Below are 20,647 nucleotides of genomic sequence, written 5' to 3' on the forward strand. Positions count from 1 at the left end.
CGAAGGGTATTTCTTTATGTTTGTTTTAGAATGTTTTTTGCAAACCAGCTTGGCCAACTTTTTAGTCAAGAAAGCAATATATAAGAAGTTTATAAATAATAATTTATTTGGAGTATCTCTAAATTCTTGTTTCTCAGTTTACAGAACATATTCTTCCCTCCAAGCACCCAGCACTAAAACTATAGCACTGTGCACCACATATTGGGGGGGGGGGGGGGGGAGGGACAGTCCCTGCCTGCAGAGACTCCAAGCTGCCTTCTATATCAACAAGGAAAGAGCTGCTAGGAAACATGTTCCCTGGTTCAAAAATACAAAACTACCAGACAGTATCTATTTTTCAATTTAATACCACATTCTTCTTGAGATTCAGATAAAATCTGCCTCAGAGCGAGGCTTGAAACGCATTCCAGTCTACCCGATTAGAATACTACAACTGAAACCGCTTTTTTGTGGATAATTTTTTGGGCTGTCAGAGCGAGGTTTGAATCGCGTGCCCACCTGGCTTCGACCACAATGTCAAGCCTCTCTCCGAGTCATGGTCCAGGTGTAAGCCAGAGCGATGCTTGGAACATATGCGTTATCTGGCCAGAATAACAAACTTCTGTTTGGGTCACATTCTGGATGTGAGTGAGAACGAGGCTTGGAACGCAAACTCATTAGAACCGACCAGAATTTCAAAAAACTTATGTTTCACGTTTTAGTTGTGAATCAGAGAGGCTTGGAACGCATACCATAATCCCACCCATCCACACATATCAAATCAGTCCTTTTGAGTTCTTTCTGGGAGTCAGAGCGAGGCTTGTAACGCATATTATATCCCTAACTCCTTTTAGATTGCTGTCTGAAAATCAGAGCGAGGCTTGAAACACATACCATAATTCCACCCTCCCATGAATATCAAATATTTCCTTTCGGGAGCGGGAGTCAGAGCGAGGCATGAAACGCATCTCATAATTCAAGTTTATTCAAATTTCAAGTTTATTAATGTTTTTTTTTTTATTAAACGCTTATCCAGAGGTACTAAGCGTTGTACAAAGATGATGATGATAATAATAATAATAAAAAAGTAACAAGGACATTAACATTTTAAGAGATTAAACATACATAATTCTTTATGAGACATACTTGGGTGACTACTTTATTAGCCATGAGAAACAATAGGAAAAGGGGGAAGAACTACAATTTTTTAAAAAAGGTACATAGATGGAAAACACATAAGGGGTGGGAATGAAGAATTGCTGGCATAGATATACTGTATATAGCAATTTTGGAAACTGTTAAAATTATCAATGCTAGGAATTGTTAAGATTACTATGTATTGCATTTTCAGTGTCTGGGAGTTAGAGCGAGGCTTGGACCGCATACCATACTCCCACCCGCCCATGAATATCAAATCTTTCTTTTTGGAATGTGCGAGTCAGAGCGAGGCTTGGGACGCATACCATAATCCCTCCCATCCATTGGGTTGCTGGGAGTCAGAGCAAGGTATGGAACGCATTCGATAATCCAGTCGGTCCTTTTGGAGCCAGAGCGAGGCTCGGAACGCGTACTCCTCCCCCCCCCCCCCGGGACCTGGTCTAGAGCTGGCGTGGGCCGTTCAAGCGGCGCCCGGCGCGATGGAGCCCGAGCCCTCCCGCCTTGAGTCGTCGCTGGAGCTGAGCCTGACCGGCAGCACGGCCTCGCTGCTGCTGCCGCCGCGCTCCCGCATCTTCAAGATCATCGTCATCGGAGACTCCAACGTGGGCAAGACCTGCCTCACCTACCGCTTCAGCTCCGGCTGCTTCCCCGGCCACACCGAGGCCACCATCGGCGTGGACTTCCGCGAGAGGGTTCTGGACATCGACTGCGAGAAGATCAAGGTGAGGAGGAAATGGAACTGAACCCTTTATCATATAATGCACATATAATACTAATAGGAGTATGTATAATATAATATCTAATATGCTCTTCTAAACATACGAGCATATTATTTCAATAAATCAAGATTATTTTTAAAATTGTTAATAAATTATAGTGAAAAGTGCTCAGTGTCCTTTGTCTCTTGCACGATTGGTGCCGCTAAGAGAACAAATTTGCGACCATCTCATAATAAACATAACCAAATAGCACTAGGAGTACAAATTAATTAGCTAATATGCTTGATAAATAAATATATTAATTTGCCAGCATATATTTCCATAAATTATCTAAATAAATATTGTATATGAAACTTAAAGTGCTTTTGGTGAAAGGGCTCAGTGTCCTTTGTCTCCTGCAATTTGAGCCACTGAGAGAACAAATATGGGACCATCATATGCACTTTTCTGTCCCTGTATATACATAACAAGCAGTGTGTTACTTCTAGCTCTTTAAATGTGTGTAATGGCTACTCAAGCTAATATAACATCAAATTACATTACATTACATTACTGGCTTATATTCCGCCTGTACCTTTCAGTTCTAAGCGGATTACATCAGAACGATAACTGGACATTTCCAGGAAGAGAAATACAAATTACAATTAAGGCGTAAGGTCTAAAGCAATTTTGATGAGTGGGTTCTAAGAGGGGGAGAGAGGGGGAAAGGAAGGGATTAGGACATTTGGGTGAATTTCTTGAATAGTAGGGTCTTGATTTCTTTGCGGAAAGCCTTGAGGTCAGTTGATGCTGTCAGTAGGTTGGTGATGGAGGGGTCCAATTTAGCTGCATGTGTTGCAAGTAAGTTGTCATACATCTTTTTGCGTTTAGTTCCTTTAAAAGGGGGGGAAGGAGAAAGGGGATTGGGTTCTCCTCTGTCTGGTTGAGAGGTTCCTGTTTAGACGGTTGTTTAGGTGGGTGGGTGCCGTTCCATTTAAGGTTTTGAATAACATACAGTATAGTTTGAATTGGATGCGGGCTTGTATTGAAAGCCAGTGTGAGTCTAGGAAGGCGTTGGTGATGTGGTCAAATTTTCCAAGGGAATAGATCATTCTGAGGGCAGTGTTCTGCACAGTCTGTAGTTGTTTTATTAGGTAGGTAGGACAAGAAAGGTAGAGGATATTGCAGTAATCCAATAGACTTAGGACTAGGTATTGAACTATGAGTCTGAATTGATCTTTTTCAAATAATTTTCTGATTTTGCGAAGGTTGCGCATGGTGAAGAAAGCTTTTTGTGTGATTTTGTTGATTTGCACCTGAAGAGTGCAACCTCTGTCTACTGTTACTCCAAGGAGTTTGAGAGTGGGTTGTAGGGGATATTTGGTGGTTTTTATTTCTAGCTCTGTTATGTCTAGCTGAGACATGGTAGCACTTATCTCCATCTAGTTGAAGTAACAAGTCTTGTTATGCACTATGACTTCAAAGCAGCACAGCAAGATTTCTTCTATCTTTTTTTTTTCTTTCATTTTTCCTCTTTGCTTCTCAATAAAGTGACTCGTGCTCCCACAGTGTGCATGAATTGACTGCTCCTCTACTTGGCCCCAATAAGAGTGGGGAAGGGGCATGGTCAACCAACTGCAAGGATAACTAATTTATTGAAAATATAGAAATACAGTAGTTAAAACTTATATAACACTTATATAACACTTACCAGAGTGAAATAAAAAAAACCAAACCACATGGGCCCAAGGAGGCTTCAGTTTTTCTGGTGTCATCAGGAGCAAATTATGGGTCCAGAATGAAGTGTTTTAGGTGGCCAGCAAAGGTGCAGGAGGTCCCTTTAGGGGTAGTGGCGCCTTCCCCTCCCTGCATGCGCCTTCCCATCTCATCTCCTACCTGCTGCCCATACCAGTCTCAGCTCTCCCTCTGATGTCACTTCCTGATCCTGCAACCAGGAAATTACTTCAGAGGGACAGCCGAGGCCGGTGCGGGCAGCAGGTTGGAGATGCTGTGCGCATTGGCAAAGAGATATGGGAGGGGTAGAGAGAAGAGATGCTGGCACCCAGTCCAGCATTGCAAAAATGCTGCAGAAACTCAGAATTTGTAGAACCTGGATGGAGTCAAAAATTCTGTAAGTTAAATACAATATTTTGACAGAATAGTAATGTTGAATGTTAGCATTATTGGTAACAAGTTACAATCATGTAGATCGTTATCTTTGTATTATTTTTCATTGTTTACAACCTCTTTCTAGCACTTATCTTTCTAGGTTTTTCTCCATGGTAGAAGGGATGAAGTCTGAATACAGTACTATCTTGCTGCACCGTATGCATGGAACAGATTGTCTGAGCCATTGCAAGGCTCCATCTCTTATCGGTATTCAGATCAAAGCCAAAAGCCCACATTTTCGAGGTTGCGTTCAACTCCTAATTCTCAGCTTTCAATAACTCCACCTCTTCAGTTTACAAAAGTAACTTTGGTATTCCACAAGGTTCTATACTCTTCCCCCTTACTCTTCAACATCTACCTGGCCCCTCTGTCAATCCATTGGCTTTACTGCTTACCCATACGTCGACAACATACAGCTTATTCTCCCTAGTGATCCTTCCAACACCTCCGACATTACAGTATCAATTCTAAACTAGATAGAATTAGGCTATGGTTAAATGTAAACATGTATTTCTAAAACCAGCTGTATCCTTTTTCCTTGGAAAGAGAATATTCAACTCACAGCACCTTTGGCCATTGGCAATACTCCAATTGAACTAGTCAGTTCAACCAGAATCTTAGACAGTAAGTTATTTTATCAACCGCAAATTTCTGCAGTAGTCAAAAATTGTTTTTACGAGTTACGAATGATAAGATCCTTGGCAACTATTCTGGACCAACAATCTTTAAATATTCTTATTCACTCTCTCATCATTTCAAAAATAGACTACTGCAACTCACTATACAAAGGTTTATGCCAGAAAGATATCAGACGCCTTCAATTAATCCAAAACACTGCCATAAAATTCATAACTAATTCCAAAAAATACGATCATGTCACCCCTCTCTTAAAAAAAGCTCATTGGCTCCCAATTCCCCATAGAATCTATATATATAAGATCGGAGGTATGTGTGTATGTATGTGTCGCGATCACGCAAAAACGGCTTGACCGATTTGAACGAAACTTGGTATGCAGATCCCTCACTACCTGGGATGATATGTTCTGGGGGTCTCGCGGCCCACCTGCACACGTGGGCGGAGCTACAAACAGAAAATCAGATTTCACCCATTCATGTCAATGGAAAAAATGTAAAAAGCTGCCATTCTCACAGTAATTCAAAAACGGTTTGACCGATTTGAACGAAACTTGGTATGCAGATCCCTCAGTACCGGGGGTGATATGTTCTGGGGGTCTCGCGGCCCACATGCACACGTGGGCAGAGAGCTACAAACAAAAAATCAGATTTCACCCATTCAAGTCAATGGAAAAAATGGAAAAAGCTGTGGGACCGATTTGAACGAAAATTGGTATGCAGATCCCTCACTACCGGGGGTGATATGTTCTGGGGGTCTCGCGGCCCACCTGCACACGTGGGCGGAGCTACAAACAAAATCAGATTTCACCCATTCAAGTCAATGGAAAAAGCTGTGGGACCGCTTTGAACGTAAATTGGTATGCAGATCCCTCACTACCTGGGGTGATATGTTCTGGGGGTCTCGCGGCCCACCTGCACACGTGGGCGGAGCTACAAACAGAAAATCAGATTTCACCCATTCAAGTCGATGGAAAAAATGTAAAAAGCTGTGGGACCGATTTGAACAAAAATTGGTATGCAGATCCCTCACTACCGGGGGTAATATGTTCTGAGGGTCTCGCGGCCCACCTGCACACGTGGGCGGAGCTACAAACAGAAAATCAGATTTCACCCATTCATGTCAATGGAAAAAATGTAAAAAGCTATGGGACCGATTTGAACGAAACTTGGTATGCAGATCCCTCACTACCTGGGGTGATATGTTCTGGGGGTCTCGCGGCCCACCTGCATACGTGGGCGGAGCTACAAACAGAAAATCAGATTTCACCCATTCAAGTCAATGGAAAAAATGTAAAAAGCTGTGGGACCGATTTGAACGAAAATTGGTATGCAGATCCCTCACTACCGGGGGTGATATGTTCTGGGGGTCTTGCGGCCCACCTGCACACGTGGGCAGAGCTACAAACAGAAAATCAGATTTCACCCATTCAAGTCAATGGAAAAAATGTAAAAAGCTGTGGGACCGATTTGAACGAAAATTGGTATGCAGATCCCTCACTACCTGGGGTGATATGTTCTGGGGGTCTCGCGGCCCACCTGCACACGTGTGAAGGGTGGGTTCACCCAAGAATGTATATGTTCTTGCTCCTGGAGGTGAAACTAAAAATGTTGTTTATAATCAAGTTTTGTGTTAGTTGTATTGTATTCATTTTGTCAAATATTTCACATTATAATTTGAATATTGTACTTTTTATAAAGCTGTAAAAAAATATTTTCATTCACCACTATAAAGTATCTTTATTTGAATCCATTTACAGTGTTATTGCTATAATTAAATACCCGTGCAACGCCGGGGCATCAGCTAGTAACTTATAAAATAGCCATCCTCACATTCAAAACCCTACAATCCAATGAATCCCCTTTATCCTCCCAGAGCTCTGAGATCCACCTCTCAACATCTTCTCCACGTTCCCTCCTTAAAAATGATCGGCCCTCGTCGTCGAACCACCTCTTTCTACAGCCCCCTCAATCTAGAATACTCTACCAAATACCCTGAGGGCATAACAAAACTTAGATAAAGTCAAAGGAGGACTAAAGTGTTTCCTTTTTAAAGATGCCTTTGAGTAATATCCCCTTCCCTTTACCTCATATTTTTGTTATACTTTCTCCACTTCCAGCCTCCTTATCAAAGAGGACCTTCTCCCTCCCCCTCCTTGTGTTTCTTCCCTCTACATGTTTGCTTTTCCTGTAAATATTATATTTCACTAAAACTTACCTTTTGTTTTTTATTTTAAGTCCTTAATTTGTCCTGTCTATATGTCCTTGTAAGTCTCCCCTTTGTTTTTAATATTGTAAAACGCTTAGAATTCATGACAGGCGTTTCAACAAATTTTAATAAAACTTGGAAACTTTATCCGTCCATCCGTCTATCATTCTCTCTGCAAGTGACTCCCCAACCCCTATATGCCCTGTCTGTCTAAATTAGATTGTAAGCTCTTCTGAGCAGGGACTGTCTATTACAGGTTAAATGTACAGTGCTGCAAACACTTTTCGAAGCTATAGAAATGATAAATAGTTGTAGCCGTCCCTTTTGGGGAGGGGAGGAAAGCTTTTTTGTTTATCAAGTCAGTAAAGATCTTATTCGTAGCTCACGTTTGTAAGTGAAGGCAAGACTGTTTTTAAAGCAGCTGACTCATGCTCATACCCAACCCTGAAAGAAAAAAAAAATTATTGTCCATTGTTATAGAGTTTAAACAAAAATACTGCTGATTGTTTTCTGGTTCTGTGACTGATGTTTTTAGCGATTCATGGTTACTATGGATTTCAAATGCATGACTCAAAGAAGAGCGACCAGGATGATAAAAGGGATGGAACTCCTCTCGTATGAGGAAAGACTAAACTGCAAGGAGAGATATGACTGAAGTCTGCAAAATCCTGAGTGGAGTAGAATGGGTACAAGTGGAATGACCTTTTTTTTTTTCACCCCATCAAAAATTACAAAGACTAGGGGACACTCAATGAAGATAACAGGGAAATACTTCACTAGGAAGAAATTTTTTTTCACTAAGAGAATAGTTAAGCTCTGGAATGCGTTGCCAGAAGATGTGGTAAGAGTGGAGAGCGTAGCTGGTTTTAAGAAAAGTTTGGACAAGTTCTTGGAGGAAAAGTCCATAGTCTGTTATTGAGAAAGACACGGGGGAAGCCACTGCTTGCCCTGGACCGGTAGCATGGAATATTGCTACTCCTTGGGTTTTGGCCAGGTACTAGTGACCTGAATTGTCCACCGTGAGAACGGGCTTCTGGGCTTGATGGACCATTGGTCTGACCCAGTAAGGCTATTCTTATGTTCTTAGGCTTACACAGGGGTGGCACCCATTGCTTACTCTGGAGGTGCATATTGGAACTTTCTTCCTGTGGAAATAAATAAGAATATAAGAGCTGCCATACTGGGACAGACTACAGGTCCGTCAAGCCCAGTATCCTGTTTCAAACAGTGGCCAACCCAAGTCATAGGATCCCAAAGAGTAAAACGTATTTTTTCCTGTTTGTTTTAACTCTACTACTTAATTGCTTCATTTCAGCCCCCCTAGCCTAGAATTTTTGGAAAGAATAAACAAGCGACTCGTTTCCACCTGCTCTGTTCCACTCGGTTAACAAACAGTAGATGTGCCCAAAATCTTGGGTTTATTGATCAGCACATAGTAGCACAAAGAACACAAGAGGTGATCTGATTAGTAGACACAGGTCCAGAGGCTTTTAGCTTTTCCTAAACTAAACTAAACCTTGGGTTTATATACCGCACCATCTCCGTAGACGCAGAGCTCGGCACGGTTTACAGGAAATAGGATGAGAGAATTTAAGTGGAGGGTTTAAGAATTAGGTGTAAAAGGGTGAGGATACAAAGGATTGAAAGACTTATTGCATATACCTGTTCTTTAAAGTGCGACTTCAAGCTTCTACATCCTTGGTACTGAGGAAGGGCTGTGGCTCACTGGTTGAGCTGCTGCCTCTGCACCCAGAGGTTGAGAGATTAAATCCCGGTGCTGCTCCTTATGACCCTGGGCAAGTCACTTAATCCTCCAGTGCCCGCCGCTTTGAATGTCTGCTTTGAAATGCCAAAACAACAAAAAGGCGGTATACTAGTCCCCATTGCCTTTCCCTTACTGTGTTTCACCTCTGTGCAGGCGGCATTTATCTTCTCTGCAAGGCCAGAGACTTCAGTGGGTTTGCTGCACTGATCCTTATCCTTTTTAAGGGGTCAGAAACAGATGTTGCAACATCTCAATGTTAACCGCTTTGGTATATAAAAGCGGTATATCAAGTGAGGATAAACTTGAAACTTCAATAAAAGCAGGGCATTCGTAGCTCTTATTATCCCAGGACAAGCAGGCATGATATTCTCACATGTGAGTGACGTCATCTACGGAGCCCCAGCGCGGACAGCTTTTCAAGCAAACTTGATTGAAGTTTCAAGTTTGCTATGCTGCACCACGCATGTGCATGCCTTCTTGCCCACTAGAGGGCGCATCCCCACCTCGTGGTCCTCAGTTCTGTTTTTTCCGCGGAGCCAGAAGCCCTGTTCGTTTTGTGCTCCGTGCATTTTGGCCTTCTGCCACCGCGACTGATTGTTTTTTCTAGGTCGCTGTGCTTGTTTTTTTTTATATTCTTCGTTCGCGTGTGCGTATTGTAAAAAAAAAAAAAAAAGTTTTTTCGTTCGGCTCTGGGGGCTCCCGGGAGCCGCGGCCGCAGGACCTCGTTCGTTCCAGGCCGGTTTTTTGATTCATGTCCCGTCCCTTGACGGGCTTTAAAAAATGCACCCGGTGTGATCGGTTGCTTTCCATAACTGATCCCCACCGGTGGTGCTTGCTTTGCCTGGGTCCCGAGTATCCAACTGACTCCTGCACTCGGTGCTCTACTTTTCAGCCGAGAGCTCTCCGCTGCCGTCGCGCTCGAATGGCAGAGCTCTTTGCTGTGGACCCCGCGGCGGGGAAGGCCCCGGCCTTGACCTCGGCCTCGACTCCCTCGACCTCGCCGCGTCAACCTTCCTCGTCGAAGCCGGCATCCTCGACCCCGAAGTCGACGGTGGGTAAGTCCTCACTTCCTTCTTCTGTTCCAGGGTCATCCAAGAAGCCATCCTCGGGCTCTTCGACGGGGGCGGGTGGGTCCTCCTCGGCCCCGCCCCGAGCGTCAAAGGCGGGTGCCCTGCGGGAATACTCGAGACCGAGGTCACCCTCGAGGGAGCACCCCCCGGCCCCGGACTTACCGTCCATGTTTGCCGTGCCTGTGTTCCAGGACTTGCTCCAGGCGCTTATTGCCTCTGAGCTGTCCGGCGCCCTCGCGCACCTGCAGCCGGCTTCCGCCTCGACTGCTTCGGCCTCGGCGGCCTCGGTCTCGGTGGCCCCAGTCTCGGCCCCGGCCTCGACCCCCCGGGGTAGTCCCGGCCTCGAACCCGTCCTTGCCCTCGACCTCGGTAGTAGACCAGCCTGAGTGGAGTGTGCGGCCTCGGGACAAGGTGCGTAGGGTTCGCCGGATTTCCTCCACCTCTTCTTCGTCGAGGTCCTCCCGGGGCTCATCGCCCTCGGGTCGGCCTCGGGCGAAGCGTCGGGCGAGGAAGCCCAAACGTCTTCGGGGTTCTCCTCGACGACGCGGTTGCTCCTCGCCGACCCGGACGGAGGCCCTGCGCGTCTCGGAGCTCCGCCTCGATAATCCGAGGCTTTTCCGTTCTTCTGAGGGTGGGTTCTCGAGGGACCCCTCGCCGAAGGGGAGGGAGCTTGCCTCGGTGCCTCGTACCCCGGGGACTTCCCTCAGGGGGTCCTCGGGGCATCGGAGGTCTCCGACCCCAACCAAGTTCTTGGGTGTGGCTTCCTGGGGCTCGGAGTCTGGCACTGGTAGACCCTGGTATTCCTGTGAGGCTTCTCCTTCCTTTTTGGTGGAGCGGGCCTCTCGTTCTCCTTCCCCACCTTCCAGGCCCTCATCCTTTTCGAAATTTGTTTTGGACATGGGGAGGGCATTGGATCTCGACCTTTTGTCCGGCTCTCAATACACTAAGGAATTTTTGGAGGAACAAGATCTGCCTTCTCCTCCGCGAGAGTCTCCGCGTCTGCCTCTGAACAAGGTGCTTCACCAGACGTTTCTGAAGAACTTGGACTCCCCTCTGACCGTCACGGCGGTTCCTTCCAAAATGGAGTCGAAATACCGTACTGTCCCCTGTAAGGGGTTCGAGAAGGCGCAGTTGTCCCACCAATCTTTGTTGGTTGAGTCGGCGTTGAAAAAATCGCAGCCTTCTCGGGTCTCTGCGGCGGTCCCGCCTGGGCGGGAGGGGCGGACCCTGGACAAGTTTGGTCGTTGCCTCTACCACAACTCGATGATGGCAACCAGGGTCCTTAATTATGCCTTCACCTTTTCATCCTATTTGCGGCACATGGTGAAGGCGATGCCTCGTTATCACGGGGTCATGCCAGATTCCCATAAGAGGGACTTTGGCAAGTTTATGGACTCCTTGTCTCAACTGCGTCTGTACTTTTTCCATGCTGTTTACGACGCCTTTGAGTTGTCCTCCCGGGTCGCTGCATTTGCGGTGGCCATGCGCTGTCTCGCGTGGCTCCGTACGGTTGATATGGACCCGAATTTGCAGGAGCGCCTGGCCAATTTGCCATGTGTAGGCTCTGAATTGTTTGATGAATCTCTTGAGGCGGCGACCAAACGCCTGTCGGAACATGAGCGCTCCATCGCCTCTTTAGTCCGTCCCAAACTCCGGGTGGCGACTCCGAAACCGTTCAGACCGCCACCACGCCGCTACCCAGAGAAGTCGACGCCGGCGTTTTCCAGGCCTCCACCTCGGCGTCCCCCTCAGCAGAGCAGAGCGCCCAACCAGAAGCCTCAGGCGCAAGGGGCGTCTAAGCCCGCGCCGTCTTTTTGACGTGCTGCGCGGATGGGGGCTGGCCCCCTCCACACTGACGCCGAGCCCGCTTCCCATCGGGGGCCGATTGCGAGCCTTTCATTCAGTCTGGGCTCGGATAACTTCAGACGTTTGGGTACTCCGTGTCATCTCGGAGGGTTACTCTCTCAACTTCTTGACGCCGCCGCCGGAAAACCCACCAGATGCGGCTCCTTCCAATCGACACCAGCTCCCTCTCCTCCTCTCGGAAGCCAGGGCCTTATTGAGACTTCGGGCGGTGGAGCCGGTACCCCCTACACAACGGGGACGGGGGGTTTACTCCCGTTATTTTTTGGTCCCAAAGAAGACCGGGGACTTGCGCCCCATTTTGGACCTCCGGAAGCTCAACAAATTCCTGGTCCGAGAGAAGTTCCGTATGTTGTCGCTTCCGGTCCTGTACCCGCTGTTGGAAGCAGGGGACTGGATGTGCTCCCTGGACCTGAAGGAGGCTTACACCCATGTTCCGGTGCATCCCGCCTTCCGCAAGTTTCTCCGTTTCCAGGTGGGAGAATTGCACCTTCAGTATCGGGTCCTCCCCTTTGGGCTGGCTTCGTCCCCTCGAGTCTTCACAAAGTGTATGGTAGTTGTCGCAGCGGCCCTGCGGTCTCAGGGTCTGCAGGTCTTTCCCTACCTGGACAATTGGCTGATCAAGGCCTCTTCCAGGGAGGGGGGTTATCTTAGCGACCCGACAGACTATCATCTTCCTTCAACGTCTGGGGTTCGAAGTGAACTTTCCCAAGTCTCAGTTGTGCCCGGCTCAATCCCTTCAGTTTATCGGGGCCGTGCTGGACACGGTTTGCCTACGGGCGTTCCTCCCGCTTCCGCGGTTGGAGGCCCTGCTTCGCCTGAGTTCCCAGATTTCGCTGCAGACTTCGGTGTCGGCACAGCGTCTTATGGTTCTACTCGGCCATATGGCGTCGACGGTGCATGTCACACCGTTCGCCCGCTTGCACCTGAGGCTTCCTCAGTGGACCTTGGCCTCCCAGTGGCGTCAGGATCGGGACCCGCTCTCCTTTCCTGTAGCAGTGACTCCTTCCTTGAGACGCTCGCTCCGTTGGTGGACCAACTCTTCCAATCTTTCCGGGGGTTTGCTCTTTCTCGTCCCTCCGCATCGCAAGGTCCTGACCACGGACTCTTCGGAGTACGCGTGGGGGGCTCATCTCGACGGTCTGCGGACTCAAGGTCTATGGTCTGCGGAGGACCGTCTTTGTCACATCAATGTGTTGGAGCTTCGTGCCATTTTTCTGGCAGCTCGAGCGTTCTGCCACCTGCTGCACGATCAGGTAGTCCTCATGCGGATGGACAACCAAGTGGCAATGTACTATGTGAACAAGCAAGGGGGGGGGACGGGCTCTTGGTCCCTGTGCTGGGAAGCCCTGCGCCTTTGGGAATGGGCGGTCTCCCAGAACATCTTCCTGCGGGCGGTTTACATTTAGGGAGAGAAGAATTGTCTGGCCGACAAACTCAGTCGTCTTCTCCAGCCGCACGAGTGGTCGCTAAACTCCCGAGTTCTGCACGAGGTCTTCGACCGCTGGGGGACTCCTCAGGTGGATCTGTTTGCCTCCCCGGAGACTCACAAACTGCCCCTCTATTGTTCTCGGATGTACTCCCCGGACCGTCTCGAGGCCGATGCCTTTCTTCTCGACTGGGGAGGGAGGTTCCTTTATGCGTTTCCTCCTTTCCCTCTGATTTTGAGAACGTTGGTTCATCTCAAATCGTCCAGAGCCACTATGATTCTCATTGCGCCTCATTGGCCTCGTCAGCACTGGTTCTCCCTGCTCCTTCAACTCAGTGTCAGGGAGCCTCTGCCTGTTTTTCCCTCTCTGCTGTCTCAGAGTCGGGATTCGCTGTTGCATCCCAATCTTCAGTCCTTACATCTGACGGCTTGGTTCCTTTCCCCTTGACTTCGGTTTCAGTTTCTCAGCCTATCAGGGAGGTTTTGGAAGCCTCGCGCAAGGTCTCGACTCGGCTTTGTTATTCCCAGAAGTGGACCAGATTTTCATCCTGGTGTTCCTCGCACCATCTGGATCCGAGTTCGGTTCCGGTGTCTTCGGTTCTGGAATATTTGTTGCATTTGTCCAAGTCTGGGCTGAAGACGACTTCCATTCGAGTGCATCTTAGTGCTATTGCTGCTTTCCATCGGCATCTTGAGGGTCGGTCTCTCTCTCTTCGTCCTCTGGTGACTCGTTTCATGCGGGGTCTGGTGAATGTTCATCCCCCTCTGAAACCTCCCCCTGTAGTTTGGGATCTCAATGTGGTTTTGGCTCAGCTGATGAAGCCTCCTTTTGAGCCTATTGACAAATCTCATCTTAAGTTTCTCACTTGGAAGGTGATTTTTCTGATTGCACTCACCTCAGCTAGGCGAGTTAGTGAGTTGCAGGCTTTGGTTGCGGACCCACCTTTTACTGTGTTTCATCATGACAAGGTGGTTCTTCGCACCCATCCTAAATTTTTGCCGAAGGTTGTGTCTGATTTCCACCTCAATCAGTCCATTGTTCTTCCGGTGTTCTTTCCTAAGCCCCACTCGCATCCTGGCGAGGTGGCGCTTCACACGCTTGACTGTAAGAGGGCGTTTGCTTTTTATCTTCAACGCACTCAGTCTCATCGGAAGGTTCCTCAATTATTTTTGTCCTTCGACCCTAATCGGTTAGGACGTCCTGTTTCCAAGCGCACCTTGTCTAACTGGTTGGCTGCTTGTATTTCCTTTTGCTACGCTCAGGCTGGTCTCGCGCTGCATGGTCGGGTCACGGGACATAAGGTCCGAGCAATGGCAGCTTCTGTTGCTTTCCTCCGGTCTACTCCAGTGGAGGACATCTGCAAGGCTGCCACTTGGTCTTCGGTTCATACTTTCACCTCTCACTACTGTCTGGATACGTTGTCCAGAAGCAACGGCCGGTTTGGCCAGTCGGTTTTGCGTAACCTGTTTTCCTAAATTGCCATCCTCCCGCCTGCCCTTTTTTGGTTGGCTTGGAGGTCACCCACATGTGAGAATATCATGCCTGCTTGTCCTGGGATAAAGCACAGTTACTTACCGTAACAGGTGTTATCCAGGGACAGCAGGCATATATTCTCACAACCCGCCCTCCTCCACGGGGATGGCTTCTTTGCTGGCTATGGAACTGAGGACCACGAGGTGGGGATGCGCCCTCTAGTGGGCAAGAAGGCATTGCACATGCGTGGTGCAGCATAGCAAACTTGAAACTTCAATCAAGTTTGCTTGAAAAGCTGTCCGCGCTGGGGCTCCGTAGATGACGTCACCCACATGTGAGAATATATGCCTGCTGTCCCTGGATAACACCTGTTACGGTAAGTAACTGTGCTATATTTGCCGATAAATCTAACCCTATTCCCATTACTATGCCTTGCTAGATTCTGACTTTGTGCAGGAACGTGTGGCGCGGTGGTTGGAGCTACGGCCTCAGCACCCTGAGGTTGTGGGTTCAAACCCCGTGCTTCTCCTTGTGACCCCGGACGAGTCACTCAGTCCTCCATAGCCCCAGGTACGTTAGATAGATTGTGAGCCCACCGGGACAGATAGGGAAAATGCTTGAGTACCTGATTGTAAAACTGCTTAGATAACCTTGAAACTTAATCTAACTTTATTTCTGTTACAAAAGCTCGTAATGGCTACATTTTTAAATCCCTAAAGCTGGCATTGACTTAACATGTCCACATGGATCTTTCTTGATGTTCCAAATAACATAGTAACATAGTAGATGACAGCAGATAAAGACCCGAATGGTCCATCCAGTCTGCCCAACCTGATTCAATTTAAATTTTTTTTAATTTTTTCTTCATAGCTATTTCTGGGCAAGAATCCAAAGCTCTACCCGGTACTGTGTTTGGGTTCCCACTGCCAAAATCTCTGTCAAAACCTACTCCAGCCCATCTACACCCTCCCAGCCATTGAAGCCCTCCCCAACCCATCCTACACCAAAGGGCCATATACAGACACAGACCGTGCAAGTCTGCCCAGTACTGGCCTTAGTTCAATTTTTAATATTATTTTCTGATTCTAGATTCTTCTAGTTCTCCACAGTGAAGCCTAACTTTGCAGGCTCTGTTCAGATTTAGGCATGGAAGACCAGCCCTGGCAAGCAGGCTCCTGATGCCCGTTGGCAAATCTCTCTGTCGGCAATTCCTAAGACCTCTGACTGAACTTGGGTTGTTTACTTCCTTGGCACGTCCTCACTGTCAGCTTGTGATACCCAAGCAGTCGGTGACTCTTTTGTGTCTTCAAAATTGAGGAAGTTTCAGTTCTGATTCTTTAGCGCAGCTGTTCATGCCTGAATGTCGCAATGTAGCACATTGCTTCCCGGTTTCACCAGGCCTGTGCTCGCTGTCTCCTCAGTGCTCTGGAGCTCCTGTGGACAACACTGTAAACACCTCCCCTCTTCCTATTCCTTCATCACCTGTAGCCGTTGAATTGATCAGTGTGTCTGCAGATGTACGAAGAGAACTTTTCTAGTTCAGAGCTTCGCAAACTGAGGGTCAGTGGAGGTCACAAAACCACGTTTGGGGTTAGAACCTGGGTGGACTGTCTATAGGTGCATCGTTCTGCACCTCCAAGGGTCATGGTTTTTATTTGGCTACTTTCATGGGCACAAAAAAACTTGATAAAGCACTGCTTTAATTACTTCCACGACAGGCCCATGTGAAATGTGTCTGCATGTAGCAGTGATATACAGTATCCTTGATCTTAGTCAAATGTTGGTGAGAGCCAGGAATTGTTTCCTTTCCCAGTGGTAGATAATAATCCAGATAACTAAATCCTTTTGACATACAGTGGTGCCTCGCATAACGAACGCCTCGCACAGCGAACGCTGCGCACAATGAACTTCTTGTCTTGATTCGTACAACGGACTTCGTTTCACACAACGAAGTCGCCCGAGCTGCATCCTTCCGCGCAGTGTGCGTGACGCTACCGGCTACCCTCCTCCTCCTCCTCCATCAACCAAATCGGAAGTTACATCATGAGGGGAGAGGAAGGAGGAAGGAAGCAGTTGGCAGCATACGCACTGTTAGAGCCCCGTGGCTTGTGTTAAAGTTGTTTACAGACTTCAACAGCAGCGGGAGAAAGCAGTCGCCGGCCCTGTTTCGCCGATCGAGGGGGGGCCCTGTTTCGCCGATCGAGGAGGGGCCCTGTTTCGCCGATTTGAGGGGGGGTGCCTGGTGTTGCCGATCACTGCGGGGGGGGGGGGGGGGGCTTTAGCAGAGGTGGGAGAAAGCAGTAAATGAGTGGAAGTTGGCAGGCCTGGGGATGGAAGGGCAGTCGAAATACGGTATGTTGGAGCAGGGGATGAGAGGGAGGGAGAGAAGGGGAAATATTGGACAAGGGCAGAAGGGATGCTAAATCATAGGGTGACAGGCAGAGAGAACAACAGGAAAAAGAGTGGAAGCAATCTTGAACCCTGAGGGTGAGGAAAGAGAGAGGTGGTGAGATGATTGATCATGGGGAGAGGGACAAAAGGGAATAGAGATGGGATAGGAAGATAGTGGAAGTAAAAGGACAGGAAGATGTCAGGAGAGGAGATTATGGGCTACAAGAATGGAGGGAGGAGATATGCAGGAAATTGTGAAATTGTGGGACCGACCAAGGGACGGGGGTGGCAAGGACATGAATGAAAGGAAGATAACTTCTAGCCCCTCACCGCTGCTGCTTTCCCGCTTGTGCCTGATGCTGACGGCACAAGTTCTTCCCACTTCCATCATCTGCCTTCTTCTCTCCCTCCCTCCATCCCAGGCAATTCACTGAGAGGGGCAGGATAACTGATGGCACTGCGCTTAACTGCCCTCTCTGTCTTTAAATTTAAAAAATGTGTGTTGTTTTAAAAAACAATTATGTTTTTAGATGTATCTAAATAAAAATAATAACAAAAAATTTATCTTTTTTTATGTCATCTTAGCATATTTTATGCTACAGAACGAATTATTTTTTTTAACATGTATTGTTATGGGAAAACGCGTTTCACATAACGAACTTTTCGCATAACAAACTTGCTCCTGGAACCAATTAAGTTCGTTGTGTGAGGCACCACTGTATTTCTTCTCTTGACCAGACTGGGTGCATATTCCAACTACATGACGGTCTCAAAGAGATTAGCAGGGGTTCAGGTTGTTGTGGATTTGGGGAGATCAAGTAAGTTTTAACAAAAATCTCTCTCCTCCTTCATTCAGTCTGTGCTCAATGAATCTCTGGGACACATACCTCCATGTTACAATAGCCAGAACCAGAACAAGGCACCTCTGATGTAGAGTGGGAAAGAAGATGCTTGTTGCAGGTTTCCGGGTCTCGTTGCGTCTTGTCAGGCAGAAACTGATGTTTCAGCCACCAGGCTGTGGCTTTCTTCAGGGTATTTTGTGAGGTCTGCATCTTGTCTTTGTAAATAGTGGGTCCACTGACCTGATTGGGAACTGGGCTGTCCATTGGTCACCAATTTTGAATTTTGGTGGGAGAGTATATTTTTAATGCATGGCACTGCTCTTTGGTAAGATCTGCTTTGGCCATTATCTGTCATATCCTATAAGAATAGCCTTACTGGGTCCATCAAGCCCAGTAGCCCGTTCTCACGGTGGCCAATCCAGGTCACTAGTACCTGGCCAGAACCCAAGGAGTAGCAATATTCCATGCTACCAATACAGGGCAAGCAGTGGCTTCCCCCGTGTCTTTCTCAATAACAGACTATGGACTTTTCCTCCAGGAACTTATCCAAACCTTTCTTAAAACCAGCAACGCTATCCGCTCTTACCACATCCTCTGGCAACGCGTTCCAGAACGTAACTATTCTCTGAGTGAAAAAAAATTTCCTCCAATTTGTTTTACAAGTATTTCCATGTAACTTCGTCGAGTGTCCCCCTAGTCTTTGTAATTTTTGACGGAATGAAAAATAGATCCACTTGTACCCATTCTACTCCACTCAGGATTTTGTAGACTTCAATCATATCTCCCCTCAGCCGTCTCTTTTCCAAGCTGAAGAGCCCTAACCGTTTTAGTCTTTCCTCATACTAGAGCAGTTCCTTCCTCTTTACCATCTTGGTCGCTCTTCTTTGAACCTTTTCTAGTGTACCCATTTCTTTCTTAAGGAGTCTCCATGTTTATCCCTTGCGTTCTTTGATTTTTACTGAAGCCCTAGTGATGGTGGTGCTGGTTCTGAGGTAACGAGGGAGAAATCTTCATGGCTCCCTTGTGGCAGTGATTTTGTGCACTCATAGCAAGTCATCCCCTCCACCCCCAATCCCAGAGCTTCGGTCATATCTCGGCAAGCACCGAGATTGGTGGTTTTCATCTCGGGGAAACACCCAGCCAGTCTGATTTTTGAGTTACCCTTAGTGAAATGCATAAAATAGATTGCATGCAGTGGAGGTACTGTGTGCAAATTTTTCATATGTATTGATTGAATTTTCTATACCGTTCCCTCAAGGGAGCTCAGAGTGGGTTCCTTGAATTTGTTCAGGTAAACCTTTTTTTCCCGTCTGTCCCAGCAGGCTTACAATCTATCTATAGTTCAACAATTTTATTGATGACTTCACAACTGTACAACCACAAAGAAAGCAAAATGCAAAACGTGTCATCCAGATTCGGAATTCCCCCCCCCCCCACCTCTCACTATTCTACACGTTTACCAAATACAACTGTAAAGATGTCCAACCAAACAACACAAAAATTTGGTCAGAAATGACCTCCCAGATCTGCCACATGTCTCAAGTAATGAGAGCAATATTAACTTCAAGAAATCCCCCTCACAATCTCTGCAGTGTTTCTCAACTTGGTCCTGGATTACCCCCTAGAGAATGACACGGTGGATGTTCCCCGCCAAAACGGTGGAAGGGGGAAAGGTGCTCACCGCAGGTGCGGGGACAAAGCCATCCACTGCCCTGTGGAGCGGTGAATGGCCTTGTCCCCGCAGTTAAGGGAGGGACGCGCGCAGTCACTGATCACACGCAGCCCCCTCCCTTCTTCCGACAAATCTATCTCCCTCTCTCCCACCTTTGCGGCGCGTTTTAAGGATTCAGAGTACTTGTTAAAAGCCGCCGGAGCCTACATGCATCAAGTGTGTGTGTGGGCAGAAGCTTCTCCTCTGATGCAACTTCTGAAACCTTAAAACACGCTGAGAAGGTAAGGGGGAGGGAGGGAGACGCACGGACCGTTCGAGGGGTGCTGCGAAGGGGACGGTAATCTGGTGACGGGGACAGATTTTTTCCCCATGTTGTTCTCTAGTACCCTCTTGCCAGTCAGGTTTTCAGGATATCCACAATGAATATGCATGAGAGAAATTTGAATGTAATGGAGGCGGTGTATGCAAATCAAATGTATGCATACTCATTGTGGATATCCTGAAAACCTGACTGGCAAGGGGGTACTCCAGGACTGAGTTGAGAAACACTGCTCTAAGGAATGGCCGGGTGTGTGCACATTTTTTTTGGGTGTGTGAGTGAATGTAATCACACACACGGTAATTTTGATTTGGTTTAGTTTAATTTTGAAAGTCAGTTCAGTATTTTGCTCATGTGCTCCGCTTAGAGGGAACAAGGACCAGAATGCAGCCGCTACAAGCTGAAACTTAAAGGCTGTGGTAAATCCTAAATGAAAGTGCTCTAGACCCACAAAGACAAAACAAATTGTTCCTTATACAGATCTGAATGCCTTGCAGCACTGAAACTCCTCCGTTATAATAAGGATTCTCTGTCTGCCAGTCCCTAATGAGGTAATTTTGGCAAACGCGTGATAAAACTTATGCGTTGAGTACACAGTAAGGGGTAGATTCAAGAAAGGACGCAAAAATATGGGCCCTGGGGGTCAATTTTATGATGGCAATTGTGTGTGAAATTGCCATGTTAGAGAGAAAGTCGGCATGCACACGTCTAACTTTAGATGTCTAAAAAACAGTTGCCACCTAATGTTGGCAGTTAAGGTTCTGCTTCGTAGTTGCGAGTGCCAATTGGCGTATAATTTAGCAATTGGCACTGTTATATAACTTGTGTCAGACATTTGAGCATTTAATTTTATTTCTGATCTAACATAGTATTTATCATATGAGTGTACACCTAGGTCAGCATTCTGCCCAAGCTCTGTTCTGAAAGTACATAGAAACATAGAAACATAGAAATAGACGGCAGATAAGGGCCACGG

At 47.3% G+C, this 20,647-nt stretch overlaps 1 protein-coding gene across 1 annotated transcript in view; it reads left to right on the top strand.

The window, feature by feature from the left end:
* Window positions 1-1,405: 1,405 nt before the first annotated feature.
* The window catches only part of RAB33B (RAB33B, member RAS oncogene family), a 33,202-nt gene continuing 13,960 nt past the window's right edge, over window positions 1,406-20,647 (top strand). The window contains exon 1 of the mRNA XM_033939482.1: window positions 1,406-1,859. Coding sequence (XP_033795373.1) covers window positions 1,617-1,859 — 243 coding nt within the window. The 5' untranslated portion in view covers window positions 1,406-1,616. The remainder of the gene's footprint in view (window positions 1,860-20,647) is intronic.

Source organism: Geotrypetes seraphini, chromosome 1, assembly GCF_902459505.1.
Source record: "Geotrypetes seraphini chromosome 1, aGeoSer1.1, whole genome shotgun sequence".
Taxonomy (NCBI): domain Eukaryota; kingdom Metazoa; phylum Chordata; class Amphibia; order Gymnophiona; family Dermophiidae; genus Geotrypetes; species Geotrypetes seraphini.